Source organism: Triturus cristatus, chromosome 10 (genome assembly GCF_964204655.1).
Source record: "Triturus cristatus chromosome 10, aTriCri1.1, whole genome shotgun sequence".
NCBI classification, from domain to species: Eukaryota; Metazoa; Chordata; class Amphibia; order Caudata; family Salamandridae; genus Triturus; species Triturus cristatus.
Window position 1 is genome coordinate 87,988,527 of NC_140593.1, and position 25,238 is coordinate 88,013,764.

Below are 25,238 nucleotides of genomic sequence, written 5' to 3' on the forward strand. Positions count from 1 at the left end.
AGCGGTCTAGTTGACAGAGCACCTACATAAAGCCCGATGCACGCCTCGACGCGCAGCAGATGCGCGCTGCGGGCACGCTTCTGGCGTGCCGAAGGTGCGCCAAAGGCAAGCCCATCTGCGCCCGTCCACACCAGATCGGGCCCAGGGCCAGGAACTCTTGTTCCTACTCCCACAGCCCCCCTACACTACTCCAGGGAAAAACTACTCCAATTAATGCAGGCCCCAAAGATATTATGCTCTCACTCAGTTTCCATTGAGAAACTGCAAAACAACTGCACCCATTGCCCATACGAACTTTCATCAATAGGAATCCAACACCCAGCAGGGAATCCATTTAGCATGGCCCTACTGAACTGCAGATCTCTACCTAAACACTCCCTGGAAATCTCCATTCTCCTACAGGACACAAAATGTGACGTTCTGTTTCTTACAGAGACCTGGCTTTCTCCAAGCTCTGACCCAGACGTTGAGCAGGCTCTCGCCCCGGGATACTTGATTCAACGCCTTGACAGAACAAGTGGCAAGGGTGGTGGAATAGCAATCATTTACAAAGAACACCTAACTTGTCGCATCCTGGACAGCCCCCTTCTAGATTGTGAAAACGCCCACTTCACCATTGAAATCTCCCTCTCTAGATCTTTTTCTGGTATCCTCCTATACCGCCCCCCGGGAGCACTCGGACAATTCTGCAGCTCGCTACTGGCAACTGTACTTTCCCTGGCCAGTACCTCACCCAACTTTAGTCTTCTTGGAGACTTAAATTTGCACTTTGACAACCCACTGGACAAAGTAGCTGACGAATTAGCACTTGACCTCGCAGCCTACCAACTCCACCTTAAGATCCATCAAGCTACACACATGAAAGGTCATCTCCTAGACCCTATTTTTTCAAACATAACAGAACTTAAAGGAATGGAACCTATCCCCGTCCCCTGGTCAGATCATTTTTTAATACCATTCATCTGGCACCCACTCACTGAGGGCCCCCACAAGCCAGCCGCACACACCCTAGAACGGCCCAGGCCCAAACTGGATATAGAGGACTGGACGCGAGAACTAGAATTAACCAAACCCACATATGATCCTGACCCCTCAGTAGCAGATAAGAAATTCTCCTCATGGGTCGAGAACACACTGGACATATTACTGCCCAGAAAAATCTTATAAAAAAAAAGTGGGACGAACAAATCCCCCTGGTTCACTCCGGAACTCCGTAAACTAAAACAACAATGCAAGAGATTAGAAAGAGCATGGAGGAATGACTTTGCCAGCAATAAAAAAAGTGAATATAGATCATCCATTGCATCCTATAAAGCAGCTCTAAAAACAACACAGGCTGCCTTCTACGAAGAAAAAATTCGATCCTCCTCTAACTCCTCCAGGGAAACATTTCTCATAGTCAAAAAACTCCTGAAAGTTCCTGACCCATCCCCAGCCCCTGACTCTTCCGGCCATCGATGCAATGAATTGGCAGAATTCTTCTCCACCAAAATTCAAAATATCCTAAAACACCTCCCACTTAACAACAATGATCACTACCTAGAGCCCCACAAACCTGAACCTCAGAATAATACCCATTGTTTAGAATCATTCACCCCTCTCACAGAGGAACTATTTTCCCCCATATTAGAATTGATCAAGAGCGGCTCCCCGCTCGACCCGGCACCACTTAACATCTTGAAGTCAGCTACACCTACCATCAACTCCCCCATTATTAATTTAATCAATGCCTCCCTAACAAGGGGCACCGTTCCCCTGGACTGGAAAAAGGCCATGGTAAAGGCACTACTAAAAAAAACCATCTAGATCCCACTGAGATGGGCAACTACCGTCCCATCTCCTTACTACCGGGAATCAGTAAGGTGACAGAAAAATTCGTCAATCACCAACTCTCTGCTCACCTCGAGTCCGGTGGACTACTCCACTCTTCCCAGACGGGTTTCCGCCCTGGTCAGGGCACCGAAACCGCACTGATAGCAGTTGTGGAGGAGGCCAGAAAGATTCTTGACTCGGAAGGATCCGCAGCCGTTATCCTCCTGGACCTAAGTGCAGCCTTTGACACGGTGAACCACTCCATCCTGGTACACCGTCTCAACAAAGCAGGAGTGACAGGCATGGCCTTATCCTGGCTGAAATCGTTCCTGGAAAAGAGAACCTTCCAGGTATTCAAAGGTAACACTCGATCCCAACCCATTTCGCTTCACTGTGGGGTCCCCCAGGGCTCGTCCCTGAGCCCTACACTTTTTGTTGTGTATATGTCCCCACTGGAGGAAATAGTAGCCCCTTTTGGAATTAAACTGGTTACCTATCCAGATGACACCTAACTAATCGTAACTTTGAATCAGGCGGATCAGTTCCTGGTGGACTTTTGCTCCTGCGTCAAAGAAGTTACTAGCTGGATGAACAGATCACACCTTAAACTTAACGGCGAAAAAACAGAGCTTTTACTGCTGGACAACCAGTCAAACTTCATTCCCAAATCTATGTGGTCGACCTGTATGGGACCGACGCCTCCCCCTAAAAAAGGAATAAAAAGCCTGGGCATCTGGCTCGACCAGGACCTCCCTTTCCAAACCCAAGCAAGGAAAACCGCTGGTGTCTGCTACAGTCTGCTTCGAACTACACAAAAAATACTCCCCCTCTTACCTTGCCACTCAAGAAAGCTCCTAATTCAGGGGCTTATCCTCTCCAGACTGGACTACGGCAATGCCCTCTATCTGGGCGCCCCCAAAACAGTCATCTCTAAGCTTTAGGTAGTCCAGAATTTGGCAGCAAGACTTCTCACAGGCACTAAAAATCGGTGCTCGGCTAAGCCTGCCTTAAGATCACTCCATTGGCTCCCGATTCAGGAGAGAGTTAACTTTAAAGCCCTCTGCATCACGCATAAAATCTTCCAGGGCAAGGGTCCCCCCATTCTAAGAAACCTGATCAAACCATACAAAGCCAATAGAAAGCTACGCTCCGATGACCTTCACCTGGCCGACACCCCAAGAATCAAGAAAACTCGGACAGGTGGCCGCCTCTTTTCCTACAACGCCTCCAGGCTTTGGAATACCCTGCCTCTCACCATTCGCAGGGAAACCAACCTCCTTACATTCCGCAAACTTTTGAAAACCTGGCTTTTCCCGTAATTCCACCTGCTCTCTAGCCAACCCCGGAGCGCTGGGATGCCTCCGGGTAGCCATGCGCTATACAAATACCATTTCATTTCATTTAAAGTACTCACAGGGATATCTTTGTTTTATACACTTGATCCTTCACATGGGAAGTAGGACAATGGAGTTTTCTCTCTCTTTAACATGCTGATATACCCACGCGTTTTTCGTGGTGAAGTCATAGCCCATGAGGTCATCCAAGGGAGACTGTCTGCTATATACCAGGTGACTGCTTCATGCCTACATAGGAAGTGCCTTATTTAGGGCACTCTGGAATTTGACTTATGTCTCCCACTGACTTGAAGTTCCAGGCTTGGAGCAAATCAGTGTGCTGGCCTTGAATTCCTGATGCATACACCTTTGATCTTGGACAGCATTTCCTTTAAGAACCGTGAGCTATTATTTTAAGAGGTATTCTGTTATGTGATTTATTGTGTAAGAAAGGAGGCGTGTTATATTCTATTCTGTCCCACTCTAAGATCACAATAACAAAGTCTCAGGCATAAAGATGTAAGCTAACGTTTCGTGAGGTCCATGTTCACTACATGCGGTCTGCTGTTCTTCCAAGTGAGAAGCGCAATGGCTGGGGCGATCAGACAAGTCGGTACAAGGGTCATGGCTATGATGTGGCCCATTGGTGGATCACTGAATGGAACACTTGGAGAAGGGCAGGATGAAAAGAAGTCAATGTGGATCTGAAGGAAGAAGCGCTCCATCTCAGGATTGGGCCAGTAACAGTGCAGTTGAAGGGCGGCATATTCAGTACATTCGGAGAGATCGCTATAAATGCTGTGGGAATAAATGAGAGAGAGGAGATTGTCAGCAGGTATGAATCCCTCGGATGTCATGCTCCTTTACCATATTTTATTACTATTATTGCATACACTTTAATTATATCATCACTAAACTTTTGTAATGTAGTCCTGGCAGGTCTGCCCTGATAATCCTTTAAGCACCTGAAAGCCACATTCCATTTTGCAGCCAGACTCTTTTCATCCTTCCTCAAGAGAGTATGATCACATTCCATCCCATTCCATATTTTTCGCTTGTAATTAGCTCCCAAAAGGAGAGAAGTATGTTCAAACAGGGCTGTCTTGTGTACAAAGCAATGGTCCCAACACTTCATCCTACCTCTCGGACTTGCTCAAAATCTTTGGTAGTAAAAGAGATCTGGTCAGTAAGAATACACTACTCTCGAATTGCCCTCATTTCAGACCATCACATGCACAACATCATTCATTGTAAGGTGTGGCTACCAACTTCTGGAATTAATTTCTCAGCAAATTAAGATAAAACCTCAGCGTTATGTCATTCTGCACACAATTAAAAACTCATCTTTTCAGAATAGACCTTCCTAACATAGTGGTCCTCAATGCTAACTCCATCCAATATACACTTGTTGTCCCTTTCCTCGCATATTTAGATGAAGACTGCCATTTGTCTTGTATATTGATTTCCCTTCTCTAATACCCATTTGAGTTGTGTTATGTTTAAATTGTTGTTATTGTTACTACTGCTGTTACATGTAATCTATTGTTCTATGTCTATGATGCCAAATTACACCTGACTGGAGTGCTACAGAAAATGTTCAAATAGAGATAAGCAAAGGAAAGTAGGATGCAATGGAGCACAGTACATCAATGGTGGATTGAGAGACTATCCAGCAAGTGACATTACAAATCGAGTATGTCAGCTTGCCCTTACCCAGTGAATTTCCTTTATTGGTAAGGGTTTGTGTTGTTGCCATTATTGTCCCAAACAAAGTAAAGTAAACTTTTAATTTGTTTTTTTATCCGCCCCAGGTATTAAAGTGTGTAGGAATGTACCTCAAAGTCACCAGGTAGAAATTAGTTTTACTTCCTACAACTATTAACAAGAGTACTACACGAGCCAGAAATGAAAATTCAAGAGCTGTCAGTAATGAACATCAATGGCCCAAGGCACTAAGGAGTATCAGTGGCTTAAATCATTATGGCTGCTAGTGGCCACAGACAGTGAAAAGCATCAATCGTGTAATGAACATAAATGGTCATGGCCAGTATTCAGCACCCTAAGCCACAAAAAGAGTTTCCATGGCACATTACATTAATAAGCATCAATGGCCCCAGGCAGCAGTTTAGTATCAATAGCTACAGGAATTAATGAGCATTAATTGCTCTGTAATAAGTCTGGAAAGCCAAAGACAGTAATGATTATACTTATTAGCCCCAGTCAGTGGAGAGTTTCAATTTTGGGCCCAGGCAGTAGTCGGAATCTCTGGCCACAATGAGTAAGGGCAACCATTGGTTCCAGTCAGTAACAAATATCAAATCTGGGCTGAGGTACTAATGAATATATAGTCCAGCTGGGTTGGCGAGGACAGCAAGAAATGGGCGGGGGACTGAGTAGTGGTTAATTTTGATAATCCCTTGGTTGAGTCATACATTTTGGATGCCTCTTCTTAACACAGGCCTCTTGATCTACATGGCATTGTAGCTCTCCCATTGTTTTTTTATAAACCTGACAAGGTGTGTGTTATGCCCTGCATAGTTATTCTATTTTCAACACTTCATCCTTTCTTCCTGCTTCTCAGCCAATGTGCATGTTTACTGTAGAATGTTGGGAATGCAGTGATGCATGGAATGTTGGGTGAGTGAGGAATGACAGTTAGAGAGAGAGGGGCTGAGCAGCAGGCAGGCTGCTCCTGGTGGGATGTGCTACTACAAGGGGTTGCCTACTACCTGGAACTAATGGCTTGACTACTGGCTAATCTACTTATACTTCACCTGTTACCTGGACTACCTTTCTGATGTACTTACCAACCATCTGGATGTACTTGAACCGACTACAGATTAAAGGTACATGTGAAATCTACTTGGCTACCAGTGTCTATTTCTACCACAGAACACAACATATTTTGGCGACAATCGAGAGTTGGAGACGTTCCCACTGGCCTACTTATCTCCACTACTGGTCAAGGAAGCGCAAGATGACATTTGTAATGAGTCCAGAGGGTGAGAAGGAGCCACAAGTATTACTAGCTCAGACAACTAATAAACGATGCTACATCAAGCATACAAGAGGCAACACGTCGAGCAACACAAGAGGAATCATCGCAACAAAAGAGAAAGGTACAGCATATTCAGCAATCCCACCAAAAGCATGCTGTACTGTGTAAATGCCACAAGAGCAGAGCAATCAAGAAAAGAGTGTTTCTTGGTAATGACTTTAAACTTCTTTAAATTGTGCTGGTATGCTGAACATGTCATGAGCTGTCCTGCGCAATGTCTGTCTGCTACTGGATGTGACATTTACTTTGGAGGAGCCAGGAAAAGGACTTTAAGTGCCACAAGTATCCACTATGTAGGTTCACACATCGATTTGGATTTGTAAACATGCACTGTGGTGGTCATTCTCAGCGTGGAGAATTCACATGAAGGACAGCTGAGGATGTGACACGGAGCCACTCTGACAAGCTTTGGTTATTCCAAGTTTCTCCCTGGCAGTGGATAATTGCGTGTTGACAAGATGTGGTGGAATCTTGGCGCATCACAGATTCAGTGTCACAGGGAGCAGAGGCGGGTGAGACACATTTTTGTCATTTATTGTTGGTCTATTCTGAGACCTGATGTCGTTGGCGACTTTTCAACTGTCATTTTTTAATTTAACAAGCATTTGCAATGCAATAGGTCTCGCATTTGCAAGAGTTTTAGCTATTGGCGGTGTAAATGACGATGCCTTTTTAGGTCTCGCTGGAGCCAGCGCTTTAGCGCTGCTCTCGCGAGAGCTTTTGTAAAAGGGGGATCTGGAAGTGCAAACTAGTGCTTTTCAGGCCTCTAAATACAGTGCATGTGCGCCGGGCGCGCGCACCATTTGGCAGCCTGAAAAGCACTGCCTGATCACTTTCGCGGACACAGCCACCATCTGTCTCCTCCGTCACGGGTCATTAAGTCGCATTCTCCTCTGCCTCCACCCGATCACTTTAACTTTCACTTTCTAGTTTTATTATGCTCACGAGCCCGGCGAAGGCTCGTTAATTACTTGGCCATTTTAGGATCAACTCTGCAAAACATAGGCACCGAATCTGTTTTCACTTGCTGTATTTTTCTTAAATCTGTACATTGCTTCTAACACGCCTCCATATATGGAACGAGTCAATTCCCGGATCCCACTTCCATGGTGTGAGACGTGTGCCTCGGACAGCGGTAAGATTTCTCACTTGGATGCTATAACCCTTAGTTTGCCTAGCAATCTGTTGAGCCTTTGATGTGGCTCTCCTTGCGGGATTTCTTAACCCTTAATAGGCGCGTAATTATGCTGACTGTTCGATCTAGCCTCTAACCAACAGTCAGAGCTGGCGCGCAGAGAAGTAACTTGTGCTTATTTAAACAGCTGCACATAGCCCCCATGCTTCCCTTTAAATATAACAAGGCATAATACATTGTTTTAAGCCTGTAAGAATCACTAGATATCTCGTAACTTCCCTGAGTCTTTGTTTTTGAGGACGTCTCCAACCAACAGCAAGATGTGACGCATATGAGCAACTCGTGCTCATACGAACAGCTGTAACCAACCCCTTTGTTCATTTGTAGCGTTTACACGTACATGTATTCTTTCAGGCCCGTAAAGATTAACTGTGAATATTTCACTTTGGCTGATGCGCTAAACATAGGTCTTGCTCTATTTCCAAACTATAGGCGCCAACACGCATGCTGCGGCCTAGGACACACGTTTTTTCACCCTAATAACTCTTATGCAATATAGGAAAATAAGTTTTTACAGGTACATTCGACTCCATGGGTATCTCTTTTATCATCCAGCATGCCCGAGTTGATCTACTAATGCCTTTGGAGCTCGTGCTTTTAATATTTTCAGAGGACTACTGCCCTGAGCAGCTGGAGTCCCTGGGTGAAAGACAATTACCCCCCGTCTTCCTGCAGGACTCATAATAGCGATGGGGTCAATAATTACCCTTATCATCCCAAAATAATTAAAACCAGATTCGAAATCGAACCGTGAGAGGAGATGTTTGACCTCCCACACCAAGACTATGACAATATTTGTCTGTCCCCTGCACATTTGGGCAGTATGGCAACACGTAAGCTAAGGTTTAATCTGTCACTATACTTTCAAATAAAAAATTCGAATAAGAACGTCCTTCCACTGGGCCAAAATCAATATTTCTCCCCCGAACATGGCTCAGTCTGCTCCGATACTTTGATTTTGCTTCGCTTTTAACAAACTGCTCCTCCCCCCCTACACCCAGTCATGCCCACGCTCGTCCAGATGCCGGTGCACTCCTCCTCAGATATCACCAACAAGCATTTATAACCTTTCTATCGCGTTAGCTTCGGTTGATTTAACCAGAAAACAACCCCTAGAATTCTATTCCCTTGCTCTCAAATCCCATCTGTATCAACTTGAACTCTGTAGCCCCTCAAGTGAAAACAGTAAATCTCTCAGGAACATTGATCTACACGCAAGATTGCTACCAAGCGTTGCTTTTTATTTTATTTTTTATTAATGTAAGTGAGTGAAAGGGAGCACTGGACACAGTTTAACCTGGGTGCACATGACTCGCAGTGGCCCAAGCATCCCACTTAAAGCACCAGTACCTGCAAAAACCCACCCAGGAAAAATAAGCATTGGCAGTGCCCATAGGTCTCACCTATGGGAGAGCTATAGGCTATGTACATTTACTTTATCAGTTTTGTACACCTGATTAGGTGCTGTGCAGCATGGCTGAAAGTTACACAAGCATTTGCAATGCAATAGGTCTCGCATTTGAGCTATTGACATTGCAAATAATAATACTTTTTATTTTTGTTTTTCTTTTAAAAACATAAATAAAAGGCATTTTTATGTACAATGCCAATAGCTGAAACTCTCGTAACTGCGAGATCTATTGCATTGCAAATGCTTGTTATTTATGTGGTTTGAATACCTGGAAGAGGTGCGTAAACACGCACTTTGTACTTCGTTGTTGCTTACGAGAAGCAAGGCTGGCAGTAACTGTGCCTCTTTTACTGCCAGCCTTGCTTGTTGTAAGCAACAACTATAAGTAGTGCGTGTTTACGCACCGCTTGCAGGCTTTCAAAACACATAAATAAAAGGCATTGCCATTTACAATGCCAATAGCTCAACCTCTTGCAAATGCGAGACCTATTGCATTGCAAATGCTTGTTCTGTACTGAGACCCGCATGCCAGCATCTGCCACTCTGAAGAAGTCATGGTGTGTTTTAAATCATATACCATCACTTCACTCAGAATGTGCTTTAATGTTTAAGTTTCTCCCATGTCTTGCAGTATCATAACAGAGCTACAAGTAACGTGGGTTTCTGTTGCCCACTCATTTTATCAACCAGGGACAGATAAACAAGGCAGATTGCTGCATCCAGACATCAGACACAGTTATTTACCTGTAGCAGGTTCTTTTACCCACCCGCTCTCCTAGTATATTTACAGTATTAAAAATCATGCTAAGGTGCTCTCTTTTTTAAGTGTGTACTTTTTATAGATCACTTAATTGTGATGATTTTATGCTGCTTTTCCTGCTGCAGTCTAAGAGGTCCACGCTGCTGTAAATAACGAGTGTTGCTTTTACATAATTAACGGGACTCACGTTATGGGATTAAGACACAAGGGCCAAGTGTATGTAGGTACTGGGAATCTAGGATCAAACCTGCAGGTTACACACAGACCTGGTTCTTAGAAGTTACACAAAGACCGCAAAAGAGGGTGCAATAACTCATCAATACACTTAGCTTATTTATTTTACGTTGGTCAATGTTACTCATGATAGGGTTGCAAACGGGAACGAATATATGGCGCGCAGACTGGTAAGGTCAGAGTTAGACGCTTATGTCAAGTACACCTTACAGAAACTTGAAAGAGCTCCAGACTGAAAGGGCTGTGCATGGTGCTGCTGCTCGGAGACATCCTTCCATTTTCTACGAGATGTCTTCCCACTAAAGATATACACTGTTCCCTTGCGCGCTTTAGGAAAATCTATTAATTTAAGTGTTATGTCAAACTTTGAACATGAATCGGCGGTATTTACCCAACCGCCGTACACAGTGTCATATCAACACAATGCTGCCATGCTAGCCACTGTGAGGTCAGGGTCTAGAGTCACCAGCCTCTCAGGAAGTGCACCAGATATCTAGGAGAAAGGTGGTGACAAGGACATAGAAGGGGCAATTGTGTACACGCATGTGGGGAAGGACTTGCTTCTGCATTGGTAGGGCAAATGTTTGCAGTGTTAGGTACCTCCAACAGAGATAAACATGTTGCTACCGGAGGCGGGAGACGCTGAGAAAAGGCAGAGTGTAGATAATTGTAATTGCATTTCTATACGCTTACTACCCCAGTCGAGGCGAAGCACTTTTTCATTCACAATGCCAGGACCTTAGAAGCAGCCGCACTGAACCTTGGGACCAAAAGACAGCTTGTCTTAAAAATATCTCTCTTCCCACAATGTAGTTTGCAGTTCGAGAGACCCCGGCCTAGAAGGCTTTCACTCTCCTGTGTGCTGCGGGGGACGGCTTAGCCTTGCCAGAGCGAAGCTGCCCAGCATCCATTCAAACCGCAGTGTATCAGCTGCAACTGTGAAAGTACACAGACTGGTAAGTGTCGTATCCTTTAGAAAACCCGAGCTGCTGAACGCGGACACCGTGGTCTACAATTCAAAGCTGTGTGCGAGGGTATGTCCTCGATGGCATTCTGTGCCCATTCGCTTCGTTCCAACTGTCCGTATCCTGCCTTGCCAACCCCGTGCCTTTGGTTTTCACTGTGCCTTCCTATGCTATTTATTCGACCAATGATTTATTATCGCATTCACCCACTCACGCATCTACATAACCACACACATAAATCTGCCAATAGCCTTTCACTTCTAAAAAAAACAAGCGGTGACCAGCTGGGGCACCCCAGTGACAGCCCAAACACAGACGGACGATGTCCACAGCAGCGAGGAGCAGGGGCACGAAGAGACTGGTGCAGAGGAACAGAGTAGAGAAGCCGGAGATTGAGGGCTGTTCCCGACGTGCGCCAGGGAGTGGATCGTTGCTCACCTGCCCCCTGCCTGGACACGGTATGGGTGAGTCTTGTTGTTCTCGAGCCCGGCGGGAGTGGGGGATGGCGGTGAGTCACTTGCATGCCTCTCATGCTCGTAAAACGCGTCTCAGTAAAGCGGACGCGAGGCATCAAAAGAAAACAAGTAGGTGCGAACGTTACTGCTAAAGTGAAAGTAATCATTTCGCGGGCGCTTGGATGTTCGCAGTGGCCGCGCGGCTCACTGAGAACATCAAAGCGCCAGCAAAATGTACACGCAGGCTGCCAAATGGTGCGCGCGCCCGGCGCTCATGCACTGTAGTTGGGGGCCTGAAAAGCACTCGTTTGCACTTCCAAATCCCCGTTTTCTATAGCTCTCGCCAGAGCAGCGCTAAAGCGCTGGCTCAGGCGAGACCTAAAAATGAGGCACGAGTCTTCACTAGCGTGAGGAGGCTTACCTTTGTGTGGGTCTCAGTGGGGATCAGCTCGGTGCACATATCCCTCATTGAAAGTTCGTTAGAGCAGGATCTCTTCACGCCTGGGCTGCCTGCTGTGACTGATGACGCACTGGAATCCTGAAGAGGGATTCGGTGATTAGTCAGCGTCATAACGTCATCAGTTCTCAGGGTTCTTTCTGGAATGCCATTGAACGCTTCACAACGCTGCGTGTGAGTGCTTTTAAAGATTGCCTGCATGGAAAGGTTTCATCATTTCTCTTCACAGCTGAGCAGCTCTTGCGTGTGAGTGCTTTTAAAGACTGTCTGCATGGAAAGCTTCCATCATTTCTCTTCACAGTTGACTGGCTCTGAGAAGGAAATAATTACACAGATCAGCTCAGCTCAGCTGCATTTCAACACAAGTTTGTTGCGCTCTTAGAAGGATATTGTTTATCATCTCATCTGTGCAAGATTTCATCGGAAGGTTTTGTTTCTACAATTTCACAGCTGTGGGTCTCAGTGGGTCTCTGTTATAGAGGTGTTTTACTCTGTTTCAATACCCTGTTTCAATGCTATGTGTATTAGAGTCGCGTGGGTTCACGCGACTCATGTATTCTCATTGTCTGCATTCCAGATCGTTGTCTTCCACTCGTGGAGATTCCGATTAACGTCACTCTGGACGTTGGTTTCTTCACGGTTGGATGGCTCTGGTCGTGGGTGCTTTAACCAAGCAATAAACCGCGCTTTCAACCACGTTTACCTTGTCTTGTATTCAACAACTTGGCGACGAGCGGGATTTCTTCCGGCACCCACCACCACCCAGAGCTATCTCCAAGGATTTCCACAGTGTTCCTTCCGAGCAGCTGATCGCTTCTTCCATCCACGTCAGCAACCTTTCTGATGAAGCGACTCTGTTCCACATCGTCCTTCATGACCTCGCACTGCTGAAAAGGTTGTATATATTTGACTTTTCCCCATTACTTCTCCGCGCACGTCGGTTCGAATCCAACCGGCTCCTCGCGCTGTGTCTGTTTCAACAACCCCGCCTGTACGCACGCCTTACATCACACAACGAAACAAGGCCAACTTCCTCTAGAAATCACGTACAGCCGTAACCATGGGGACAGCGTCAAGCGTCCATATTTAATTACAAAGGAATTGTTTCCTGCCTACCGCGTTAGACACGCTTCTACAAACAAAGCTGTCTTCTTCCTACAGCGAGAGGCACGCTTCCACAAACGAAGTGTTTTTAACCGAGGGAAGTGCTTCCAACCCATGATAGGCACGCTTTCACAAACTAAGCTGTTTCCTGTCTACAGTGTTGTGCACGCTTCTGTTACCACGTTAATAAGTCCTGCACTACGCTCTCAGCTTTCAGTTTTAAAGGTCAAATTTTGCAGCTATAGGCACGCTTTCATCATCGCCTATTTCTGCAATATGTACACTCTCATCTGCATGGTAGAACAGTGCATGTCGTACTCAGCGATCTGCACGCTTTTTACTTATTGAATCATTATTGCAATTATTTTTGCAATTGGTCAGTGTTATTTTTATTTATTTGTTTATATATTTATTGTTTTTTCTGTCATGGCTTCATCTCAACAATTCCAAACACCAGCTCCATTTTTACAGACTCCCGGCAAACCATCTTTGGCCTGGCGCAATTGGCTAAAGGGTTTTGAAAACTATTTGGTTGCCATTGATGCGGTCAAATATCCTCCTGCTCGCAAGGTTGCCATTTTATATGGTTGTCTTGGAGTCGCTGCCCAACAGGTATTTGAGAATCTTCCACCTATTCCTCCTCCTTCAGATTCAGGTGATGGTTGGGACACATACCAAGAAGCCCTGTGTCGTTTAAAAAAACAATACGATGATGAACCCAGTATTGTTTTGGAGCGGCACAACTTCTTCAAACGTAAGCAGAGTGCAGATGAAAGCGTGGAAGACTATATTGCTCAACTCAGAATTCTCGCTTCCACATGTGAATTTGGTCCAAGTACAGATACTTCAATTAGAGACCAGTTCATTTTTTCTTGTTCATCTAAAACAATACAAGAACGTTTATTAAGTTGTAAAAATCCCACTCTTGCAGAAATAGTGGATATTGCTAAAGGTATTGAACGTGCAACAATATCTTCAAGAATTTTACAAGAGAGTCAAGCCGCTCAAGTAAGTGTACACACGGTTGATGGAGAGTCTCCATCTGCTTCCTGCTCTGTGAATCTCGTCAGGAAGCCTTTTAGACAATCATCAAGGAAAATCACCATTTGCTATAGGTGTGGGTCAAGAAATCATCTGGGAAATTCTCCTAGTTGTCCTGAATCTGGAAAAAAATGTTCCTTGTGCAAAAAAATTGGTCATTTTCCATCTGTTTGCAGAGGTGGCAAAAGATTTACCAGAGTGAATAACCTTGAACTTGATGAGAATCTAGAGTTGTGTTCCACTAGACTCAACGATGTTTCATTGTCTATTGAATGTGATTCTATTGATTTTTCCAAAGTCAAGGGTCCATTGTGTGAATTAATTGTTGGTACCATTCCTTTACAGGTCAAAGCTGACTCTGGTTCGCCTATCACTATTTTATCAGACCTTACATTTCATTCAAATTGGGGTAGCAGCGTGTCTCTTTTTGTGTCTGATGTCAATCCCAAAAGCTTATGGCGAAAAAGATATTGACATGTTAGGGTACTTCCATTCAAAGATCGAATGCCTTGGTAGAAAAACTTTCACTAAGGTATATGTTGCCCTCAAAGGTAGAAATATCTTGGGTTGGTTGGATCAAGCCAAAATGGGTTTAATGCTCAAACCCAGGTCGGATCAACCGATTACCTTGGGTGATATCCCAGATGATTATTACTCTAATCTTGAGCCTGAGAACATTCAGGTGTCTGAATTATCTGTGTCTACTCATAAAGTTGATCATATACTCGATCAATTTCCAAAGGTTTTTCAAAATAAAGTTGGCACAGTTTTGGGTTTCAAGCATGAAATCCATCTCAAGCCCAATGCCCAACCAATTGTTCATAAAGTCCGATCTCTTCCTTTGAGTGCGAGGGATGAATTAAAAAAAATATTGAAAAATTTGTGTGATGAGGGGGCTATTACACCTTGTGATTCTTCCGAATGGGTCTCTCCCATAGTTTTAGCTCATAAAAAGTCCGCCGAGATCAGATTATGTGCTGACTTGCGCTCATTGAACAACAATATCATCGTCGACTGTCATCCCTTACCCAAGATTCATGATCTACTCGCTAATCTGGGTGGGTCTAAGTTCTTTTCTCTTTTGGATCTTAAGTCAGTGTATCATCAAATTCCCTTGTCTCCAAAGTCCCAAGAATTAACAACTTTTGTTACACCATTTGGGGCGTACAAATATTTGAGGCTTCCATTTGGTCTCGCCTCAGCTGCTAGCATTTTTCAGAAACTAATGGATAATCTATTCCGTGACATTCCTGGGGTACAGGCTCACCAGGATGACATTTTGATTTTTGCCAAAAATATTGCGGAACATGATTTGATTCTCTCTAGAGTGTTAGGAGTTTTAGAGAAAACTGGGATGACAGTTAGGCATGATAAATGCAAATTTGCAGTTCAAGAATTGGACTATTTGGGTCATACACTTTCTCCTAATGGCATTAAACCCAAATTTTCATTGATAAAAGCTATTAGAGATGCCGCCCCTCCCAAAGATAGGGATGCACTTCGTTCATTCCGTGGCCTGGCAGAGTACTATGCCAGATTCGTTCATGGCTATGCTCAAATTGTTGAACCTTTAAGGAATCTTTTGAGAAAGGGCGTGAAGTTTGTTTGGTCACACGACCTACAAATAGTTTTTGAGCATGTTAAGAAACTTATTGAGGACTCACCAGCTTTATGTCCTTTTTCTGATGGTTCAAAATGTTTTATTACTGTAGATGCTAGTCTTACTGGTTTGGGGGCTGTTTTAGGACAATGGGTAGATGGTGTTGAACACACTGTTGCCTTCGCTTCTAGAACTCTTTTACCAGCTGAGACTAGATACAGTACGATCGAAAGAGAGGCTTTAGCCTGTGTTTGGGCCATACAGAAATTTAAACCATACATTTGGGGTCGTGAGTTTGAAATCTACACGGATCATAAACCGCTCATGCACATGCTTTCAAGCAGCACCTCGAACAGAGCCTCTGCTAGGCTTGTTCGACTTCTATCAAAACTTCATGAATTTCACTTTGTCATAAAACACATTTCTGGGGGAAAAAATGTCAGAGCGGATTGTCTTTCAAGAATGTCTTTGAAGGAAAATTCCGTTGTTGATGATGATGTTGAATGTGTTGTCGCTGCAATTGATGCTATTGCGGAATGTCCACCTATATCTGAGTCCGAGTGGAGTTCGGCTTATAATGATGATGTCACACTTTCCAAGGTTAAGAGTTTTATTGTGAACAAATGGCCTGAGCGCAGAAATCTATCTCCAGATTTAAGAGCTTTTGCGAATGTTTCGGAAGAACTTTCTTTAGTTAACAATATGATTATGCGTCATGAGTTGTTTGTTCCACCTGAATCCTTACGAAATTCAATCATTCGTTCGGCCTATCAAGGACATCTTGGTGTTGTCAAGACATGTCAACGCATTAAACAATTTTATTGGTGGCCTTCCATGAATGCACATGTCAAGAGAATGATTGACAATTGCACTCAATGTCTTCTTTCTGACAAACATTGGAAGACTCTTTCCACTCCGTTGCATCCTGTTCCTCTTCCTGTAGGCCCATGGGATAAAGTTGGTTTAGATTTTTCTGGACCTTATGATATTCTACCTAATGAAAACAAGTTTCTCATTGTCTTGATTGATTACTATACTAAATGGTTATACTATTCTTTTTGCAATGCAGCGTCAACTGATAATGCTATGAAATTTTTGCAAACAGTGTTTGATGTTGAAAGTTTCCATAAAACCATCGTCATTGATAATGGTACACACTTTGTGTCACAAAAGATGTGTTCTTTTCTCAAGATTCATGACATTTCTCATTTTAAGGTTGCTTTATACTCGCCTTCTTCTAATGGTTTGGTGGAGAGGTGCAATCGGATAATTAAGGAGGGCATTCAGACTGCAATATCTTCTAGATTAGATCCTTTATCCTTTGTACATGATAAGGTCTGGGCTTATAACACCACTCCACATTCCACCACTGGCATTGCACCTTTTACGTTGCTTAGGAAAAGGAGAGTGCATACTCATCTCAATCCCACTTGGCTTCACAAAGATAATAGTGTTTCACTTAAGCCTGCTTCCATCCAAGAATATGTTAAAATAAAGCAAAATGTTATGAAAGCACGTTTTGATACTGGCAAACATTTTGTAGATCAACCTTTGGAAAGGGGAGATTGGGTGCTCATCAAAAATCCCAAAAGGATTCCAAAGGGGCAATCAAAATTTTCTTCTCCTACATTAGTCATTCATGTTAGTAGAGGTTCCGCTCTCCTTGACAACAAAGGATGGTGGAACAAGAGAGCTCTTGTTAAGGTATCTCCCCTTCAAGCTGATGTTATTAGACAACATACCTGTTCAGAGTCTGAACATTGTGACTGGTTTGATTTGACCTATGAGGAACCTTCTTCTGTTGGTATTTCGGCATCATCTGGTGCACAAATTGCTCAACCCGTTGTTACTGACAGTGGTGCATTGTCTATACCTCTTTCAAGTTGTGTTTTGGAACCATCTGGGAGTCAACTTATTCAATCTGTTGCCCCTGAACTTTTGCTGTTGTCTCCTGAAATTCAGCCCAGTGCCACGGGGGCTGGTGAATTTTCTGTGGCAACGGCAAAAAGATCTTCACGTTTCAGAAGAATTTCGTGTAGATTGACAGACTATGTTTTGGAATAATGTTATGTATATTTATTTATTTTTCTTGTTCCTCAAAGAGGGGAAGGTGTTGTAGAGGTGTTTTACTCTGTTTCAATACCCTGTTTCAATGCTATGTGTATTAGAGTCGCGTGGGTTCACGCGACTAATGTATTCTCATTGTCTGCATTCCAGATCGTTGTCTTCCACTCGTGGAGATTCCGATTAACGTCACTCTGGACGTTGGTTTCTTCACGGTTGGATGGCTCCGGTCGTGGGTGCTTTAACCAAGCAATAAACCACGCTTTCAACCACGTTTACCTTGTCTTGTATTCAACAGTCTCAGCATGAAAATGTTCACAGCTGTCGTCATGATTTTTCCCATTTTCTGCCCAGTGTTGTGCTGCCATCTTCTGCCAAGATGAAATATGACGTTTATGTATTTGAATTGATTTTTTTTTAATCTACGTTCTCTTTCCTACATCAAGCATGTTCCGGATGAGAGATTTCTACTGTAGTGTCTTTGCCTTGCCAGTTCTATGTATGTAATGTTTAGTATACATGCCTGATGGATTTACGCTTAAATGTATATGTGCCAGCTTCCACAGTTTGGGTTTTGTTTCTCTATGGACGTCTTTGTCTAGTTTATTATAGTGGGTAGCTGTTCTATATTATCCCTTACATTAGGGATGGGCATGGGTTTGGGTAAGAGTCCCTTTCTCATAAAGCATTACATGCGCCCCCTACGCAGGGGTGGGTATTATGAGCTCTTTTCACACATAGTGTTAAATGTAGCACGCAGCCTCTACATTGGGTGGGTTCATGAGTGTATTTCACTTTTACAGTTGTTTATTTAGTAACCCTGACACGGGGTATGTTTATCGGGTCTCCGCCGATTAACATAACAGGTAGCCCTTACACTGGGTTGGTTTTGCTCTTGGGTACGATTCCCATTTACAGTTGTTTATTTAGTAACCCTGACACGGGGTATGTTTATCGGGTCTCCGCCGATTAACATAACAGGTAACCCTTACACTGGGTTGGTTTTGTACTTGGGTAAGATTCCCATTTACAGTTGTTTATTAGGTAACCCCTACGTAGGGTATGTTTTGGGGATTTCTCCAATCTACATTTCATGTAACCCTTACACTGAGTGGGTTTTGGGTTTATGGGTACGGTTTCCCTACTCAGGGTATATTTACATAGTTTATGGTCCCATATTCTTGTATAAAGTCTTACTGGACTTTATGGGTCACAGTGCCTAATGTTAGTACCTCGTATGAGGGGTGGAAGTTTGGTTTTTAGCTCCTCTTTCACAGCAAATGTAAGTTTCCTTACGTGAGGAATCTTGTCTATTGATGTGTTCCCTTTCAGAAGGGATTGTAGTTGCGGGTTTGTCTTTACCCTCTGCAATTTACAAGGAACTTTGCTCATTGTATTTACTGAGAGAGGATGGGTTATTTTACTCCATTGATGTTTGTAAGGCATCCATTCTCTCTGTTAAAAATAGCTCTGACCCTCCCGTGGTGTTTACTTTATTTCACATCCTTGGGTTATTAACTATTTCTATGTATAGTTCTTCTTTTGCAGCATTGTTACTTTTTGTTTTCTTTTAAAAGGAAAGGGATGTGTTATGCCCTGCATAGTTATTCTATTTTCAACACTTCATCCTTTCTTCCTGCTGCTCAGCCAATGTGCATGTTTACTGTAGAATGTTGGGAATGCAGTGATGCATGGAATGTTGGGTGTCTGTGTGAGTGAGGAATGACAGTTAGAGAGAGAGGGGCTGAGCAGCAGGCAGGCTGCTCCTGGTGGGGTTTGCTACTACAATGGGTTTCCTACTACCTGGAACTAATGGCTTGACTACTGGCTAATCTACTTATACTTCACCTGTTACCTGGACTACCTGTCTGATGTACTTACCTACCATCTGGATGTACTCGAACCGACTACAGATTAAAGGTACGTGTTAAATCTACTTGGCTACCAGTGTCTACCTCTACCACAGAACACAACAGTGTGTCATCCTTTTGTGGCACAGAGGTGGCAGAGGAAAGGGTAACAGGGGAGGTTTTGAATGACAACTGGGCAGCTTTTACCTGTGAACCTCTCAAATCAATTTGCCACTTTGGGCAATATGGAGCAGTGTGACTGACTGGGAGGTAAAGATTTATCACCCTCTTTGTCTCTGTCCCTCAACTCTTTGGCAGCTGCCCCCATGCCCTTCCAACCTCCCCACCTCCCCTGTCTTTCCCCGCGTGGTGCCCCTCACTGATTCACATTTAGGTATATTGTCATGAAATGTTGGCTGGTTATTTGCCAAGTTTCTCGATCCTGATGATTATTTCACTTCCAGGATTTGCTAATATTTTACTCGTAAACTTTCTACAATGCTAATGTTGGTATTGATGGGACCTCCAGCCACCAAGGTTTTAATATGAAATTGACATCCAGGATGGATATTGGGGAGGGCAGAGGGAGTGAGTTGATCATGCTAGCGGGGACTATCCGTGTGAAAGCCCCTTAGCATCTGACTCTCCTATATCTAAATGAATGCTATCCAAAGGTTCACTCTAAAGCTGGCTTGGTGCGATTCCTGAAATACCCAACCTTGTGTTTGGACTGGATAAATTGCTCAACTTGCCAAACCCTGCCTTGTCCCAACTTTTAAGGGTAGGGGATGTACTTTGATTATTGATTTTATTTTTGGTTCTGCTCCCCTCTTCTTGTATATTTCTGATTTTATTATTATTCACACCACATCCAGTGATCATAATCCATTGTCTTTATGTTTGCTACTAATTCAAGGGCAGTACTGGAAACCTATTTTGGAGGGAAAGTGTGCTGATCTTGCCAAAACCATCGGGGTGTGGCCAGTTTTGCAAGCAGGATGGGCTCATGGTGACCCCAAGTCTCACTTCAGATCTACCAAACGAAATGCTTCTCTCACACTCAGTATGGTAGCGAGATCTGGGGGTACGCAAAAACGGACACAATCGAGGTAATAGAAATTTTAAGGTGACTGGTCCAGGTTCCAATTAATCAATCGCTTGGGGGGGAGTGGGGTAGGTTGGGTCTCCTCCAGTTCAGTCAAAGAGCCAGGACTTGTCCAAGTTCCACAATCCACACCGGCTTTTTCAGTCCATCTATAGCTGGGTTGCCTTTGCATAGCAGACCTAGTCGCTCTTAGTCCCTTACATTGCTGGATAACAATCTGGACTAAGGAGGATCTACAGCTTAATAGGCTGATTTTATCGGATTGCTTGTCCTTCAATGCTGCCCACAGAATCCCTTGGTTAACCTATGGGAAGGGAGCTTTTACCTCCTTAGGAAGACAGGACATATTTATGAGTCCCCATTCATTGACATCCCAAGATTTAAAGGTTGTAAAAGGGTTGTTTCTTGAGCGGGCCTTGGTGAGACACCATTTGCTCCTTAAAACAGTTCATGGCATGGAGCACTATTTAGTTCTGGTCTCCAACAGGCAAGACAGATTATTATTGGCAAGATTTTGATTTGGTCAATTGTCACACCTCTTGGTCTCACCTTGTGGTTGGGTTCATTCAGGATGTAGGTTGCCCTGCGGCTGCGACAACCGGTCTCCCCAGGACACCCTACATTTTGTAATGTTTTGGGATTATTTTAGCAGGCCCAGGAAGCAGTTTTAAGGCCCTCTGCTAAAAATTCAAAATTTACCCAGGTGTGTCTCGTTTATTTGCAGATGCTGCCTAACGTTCACGTTTTATTTGCAGTGATCATTTTTTTACAGGCTGCCTGGATGTCAAGGCAGTCGAGACCTGACTGAATACCGATTTGCTCTATATGATGTTCTTAAAATGATTCATTGTTCATTGGATCTTTTATCTGCATCACATGTGTGTTTTACTCAGCTGCTTGTATTATTGATTGTATCCTTTTATGGTAGCTTTAGTCAAGACAATAAGGCGGCTTGGTGGCCCCTTGGAAGCAATAAGGATTACTAGCCCCAGGCACTGAGGCTGAATTGCCCACCTATTGATGAGTACCGATGGTCTCAGGCAGTATTGGGCATCAATACTGGTGCCGTGAAGTGAGTCCCTGAAAGTATGCATCTTCAGTAGCTGCAATAACGCATCAATGGTTCCAGCATTATACCTCTAAAAATGAATAATGAGTTTGCTCAGTGTTTGCGATCACTCTGTGAGATTAGTAAAATCAAACACTCTTAAAAGTGACAACGTATGACATTTAAAGAACTTCAATAATTGTTCTCAATCTACAGTTACAAAATTGATGTAGTTCAGCACTTTCAAAAGTGTTTCCATTTTTAATATCTCCCATTGTTCCCAAAAACTAAGAAGGATTTAAAAAGAAAAAAGTTTACACTGAATTGCATGCTTCCCAGGGGCCATAGGGCTTTATGAGCTACACACCCATGTACGCCAACAAATAACTCATCCCCATGTTTGTTCAAGGGATAGGTTGAATGGATGTTTTCCACCCCTTTTCCTGAGGGGTGAGGATGGAGTGCTGTAGCCAGCCACACCAGGGCAGTTGTCAGCTTAGAGAGGTCCTCCATCTCCTAGGAAAGCAATCAGCAGAGTGGGCATCCAAGAGCAGCCATGCTTGATGTCACCATCGCTATTGAAGTAGTGACACAGGGGCCACTGCTCTCATTCTTTAGGTGGGACCGTTGGGAGTGGAGGGAGTGCACATCCTTCTTTGCCCCATGGGAAGTCTGAGGTAGATTCTGTGTGAGCGATGGCAGAATGGCGGGAACAAGGGAGAAAGAGGCAGTGGAACACTCCACCATACCCCACCCCTTATGCATAACTGGAGTGGATTCTACAGGGATTGGAGAGAGGGCCACTGACTGGAAACAGCCTTTACAATCCAAGCAATACCCTGCATGCCTTTACCAAGCATCCTTTACCACACAATGCCTTTACCATGCAATGCCACACATATTTTTATTTATTTTTATTGTGAAAGTTTTATATAGCGTGAACATGACCCTTTTGGGTATCAGAGCACTTTACACTTGTTCAGAGAGCACAGACAGATAAATTCAATATTATCATAGTCATGAAAAATCCTGGAAAGGGCAGCACCCAAATAAGAGACGATACAACACAATACCAGGACCTTGCCAGGCATGCCTTTAACATGCATGGCAAGTATATTTAAAGTAAGGTAACGTAAGGTATGTGCCTTTACCACGCATGCCTTTACCATTAAAGGTAAGTATATGTAAGGTATGTGTGTTTGTATGTATATACATACATATATCAATAGGGTTTAGGGGTGGGTAGGGATATAGATTGGTAAGGATATTTTAGAGTTTAGGGGTGGGTATGGGTATACGGTGGTACGGCTGTTTTAGGGTTTATAAGTGGGTAGGGCTATAGGATGGTATGGGTGTTTTAGGGTTTAGGGATTGGTGGGGGTATAGGGTAGTAAGGGCAGTTTAGTGTTTAGGAGTGGGTAGAGATATATGGTGGTAAATGTGTTATAGGATATAGGTTGGATAAAGGTATAGCGGGGTATGGGTGTTTTAGGGGTGGGTAAGGGTATAGGGTGGTAAGGGTGTTTTAGGGTTATGGGGCAGGTGGGGGCATAGGGTGGTAAGGTTAAAAACAGGGGGTTGTTAGCAGTTTCCTCCAATTTGAAAAAAAAAGACAATTAAAATGAAAGTATAGGGGTCTCCTCCAAATAAAAATAAAAAGGAAACATTTTAATAATGTAAAAATATATACATACATATGGATTTAACCTATCTTTAATAAACTTACCTTACGTGGTAAAGGCATTCATGGTAAAGGCAATGAGTGTTAAAAAATTGCATGGTAAATGATGCGCGGTAAAGGTATGCAATGCGTTGTATTGCCATACAACCGCTTCTGAGAATCTGGCCAAAGTTTTGTGAGCAGACCAGCAAAACACTGCATGTCCATAGGAGAGGCACGTGAGGATTACGTTACTGCACACTGACCCTTTGAAAAGGCTTTGTGATACATCAGGGTTTGTTTCTTAGGCCCTTTGCTATGTGCGCGTGTTCTTAAAATGCTATGGTTTGCTTTTGCCATTGTAAATTATTTGTTGGAATAAGCAATTTACCAGTTCCTGCCACCTCAATGTCATCATTTCACAGTTGGGGTGATGAAAATGTCAATTTGTAACTGTGCCTATCTGGTGGTTTCAGCACAGGTGTGGGTGCAGTCTAGGCCTGGGCGGTAAATTCCGTTCCGCTCACGGAATTTGCGGAATTTGGGCAATTTCGCGTTCCGCGGAGAACGCGAAATTGCCCAAAAATCTGCGTTCCGCGACTTCGCGAAATTTTTTGCTTGTTCGCGTTCTCAATATGCGTGTTCGCGAGATATTTCACCCCGAGCACGCAAACAGCGATCGCGAACAGGAAAAAAGTATCGCGAACAAGCAATTCCACGTGTTCGCGGAATTTCTACGTGTTCGCAGAGATTTTTTACCGTTTCGCGGAGATTTGCGTAACGCGATTACGCAAATTCCGCCCACCCCTAGTGCAGTCTGCAAGAAATTGATTTTTATTAACTTCGACGGAATCAGGAGCGGATGTTCTCTGTGGTCTGAGGCCACGTTCCTGAAGCCTGCACAGTGGGATCATTCTCAAGTATACCTCAGCACTGCATTTGATCAACCTGATTGCTGATCCATGGAGCCATCGAAGTGGAGTTGTTTCAATCTTCCCATGGACCTTTGCTGTGTGTGAGGACTGAGGCTTCCTCTAGCATTCACAGAACGTTCTGTGCAGCCTAAAGTTATTTTGTGACAACCATCAAGGCCATCCTCTATTCATAAGAAGATAACAATGTTTTTTTTTTTTTAAAAACATAATTTATTAGCTTCCATGCACATAGGATAAGTTACTATACAGTCACACCGCTCTGTTTTCCCGCCCAATTTTGCACAAATCAAACAACAAGATCTGTACAACAGTCTCGCGATGCGAGTGGTGAGGGTCCAATATAGTCTGACCCTGGTCAAGCAGCAGTGTCTCTTAGAGGAGGTGGATCAATGTACGAGGTTTACCCACTATTGCAAGAAAAACCACAAACAAAATCAATAAAGAGCAACAAAGAGAAAAGGGGAAAAGTGAGGAGAGGTAGGGCCTAGCAAAATAGGGGAATGTGTAAGTTTGGTGAGCACATTTTGGGGCATATCAACAAGCAGGCGATAAAAAATTATCGCCGCTTTTGCGGCCGTTTTCGGCCGAAAAGCGGCGATAATTTTATCGCCTAATCAGCAAGGTCACGCTAACGCGTGAAACCTTGCTTTAGCGTCAGGATTCCTAACGCCCAGCTTTGCATCTCTAATGAGATGCAAAGTGGGCGTTCCTGACCGGGCATGATAGAAGAAATGTCGCTAAGCGACATTTCTCCTATCAGCAAGCCTAACGCTATGAAGCATAGCGTCAGGAAAAGTAGCAATAACCCGTGTTATCGCTACTTTCCTTACACCTGCTCAGGACTGACTTAGCCATGATATCCTATGAAAGGTGGATATCATGGCTAAGTTTGTGAGTCCCTATCAACTAGCTAACGTGAGATTATCGCTGGGTTTTCAGCAATAATCTCACGTTAGGCAGTTAGCGCCAGGATTTTTATCGCTGATGAGATAAGCGTAGCTAATAGCACGCTATCTCAGCGATAAAAATCGGCGCTAGCCGGCGATAATTATCCTAGCGCTAAGTGCGCTTAGCGATAATTATCGCCGGTTGTTGTTGATATGCCCCTTGATGAGTACGCCCAGTTGGTGGGAAGAGGTACACGCAATCA

At 43.8% G+C, this 25,238-nt stretch overlaps 1 protein-coding gene and 1 long non-coding RNA gene across 2 annotated transcripts in view; one reads left to right on the forward strand and one right to left on the reverse strand.

Annotated features, from left to right (window-relative positions):
• LOC146788895 (uncharacterized) overlaps window positions 1–25,238 on the forward strand; it is a 151,778-nt gene that overhangs the window by 68,995 nt on the left and 57,545 nt on the right. The gene's annotated exons all lie outside the window — the stretch shown is intronic.
• LOC146788896 (receptor activity-modifying protein 1-like) overlaps window positions 3,590–25,238 on the reverse strand; it is an 85,560-nt gene continuing 63,911 nt past the window's right edge. The window contains exon 4 of the mRNA XM_085629953.1: window positions 3,590–3,944. Coding sequence (XP_085486079.1) covers window positions 3,671–3,944 — 274 coding nt within the window. The 3' untranslated portion in view covers window positions 3,590–3,670. The remainder of the gene's footprint in view (window positions 3,945–25,238) is intronic.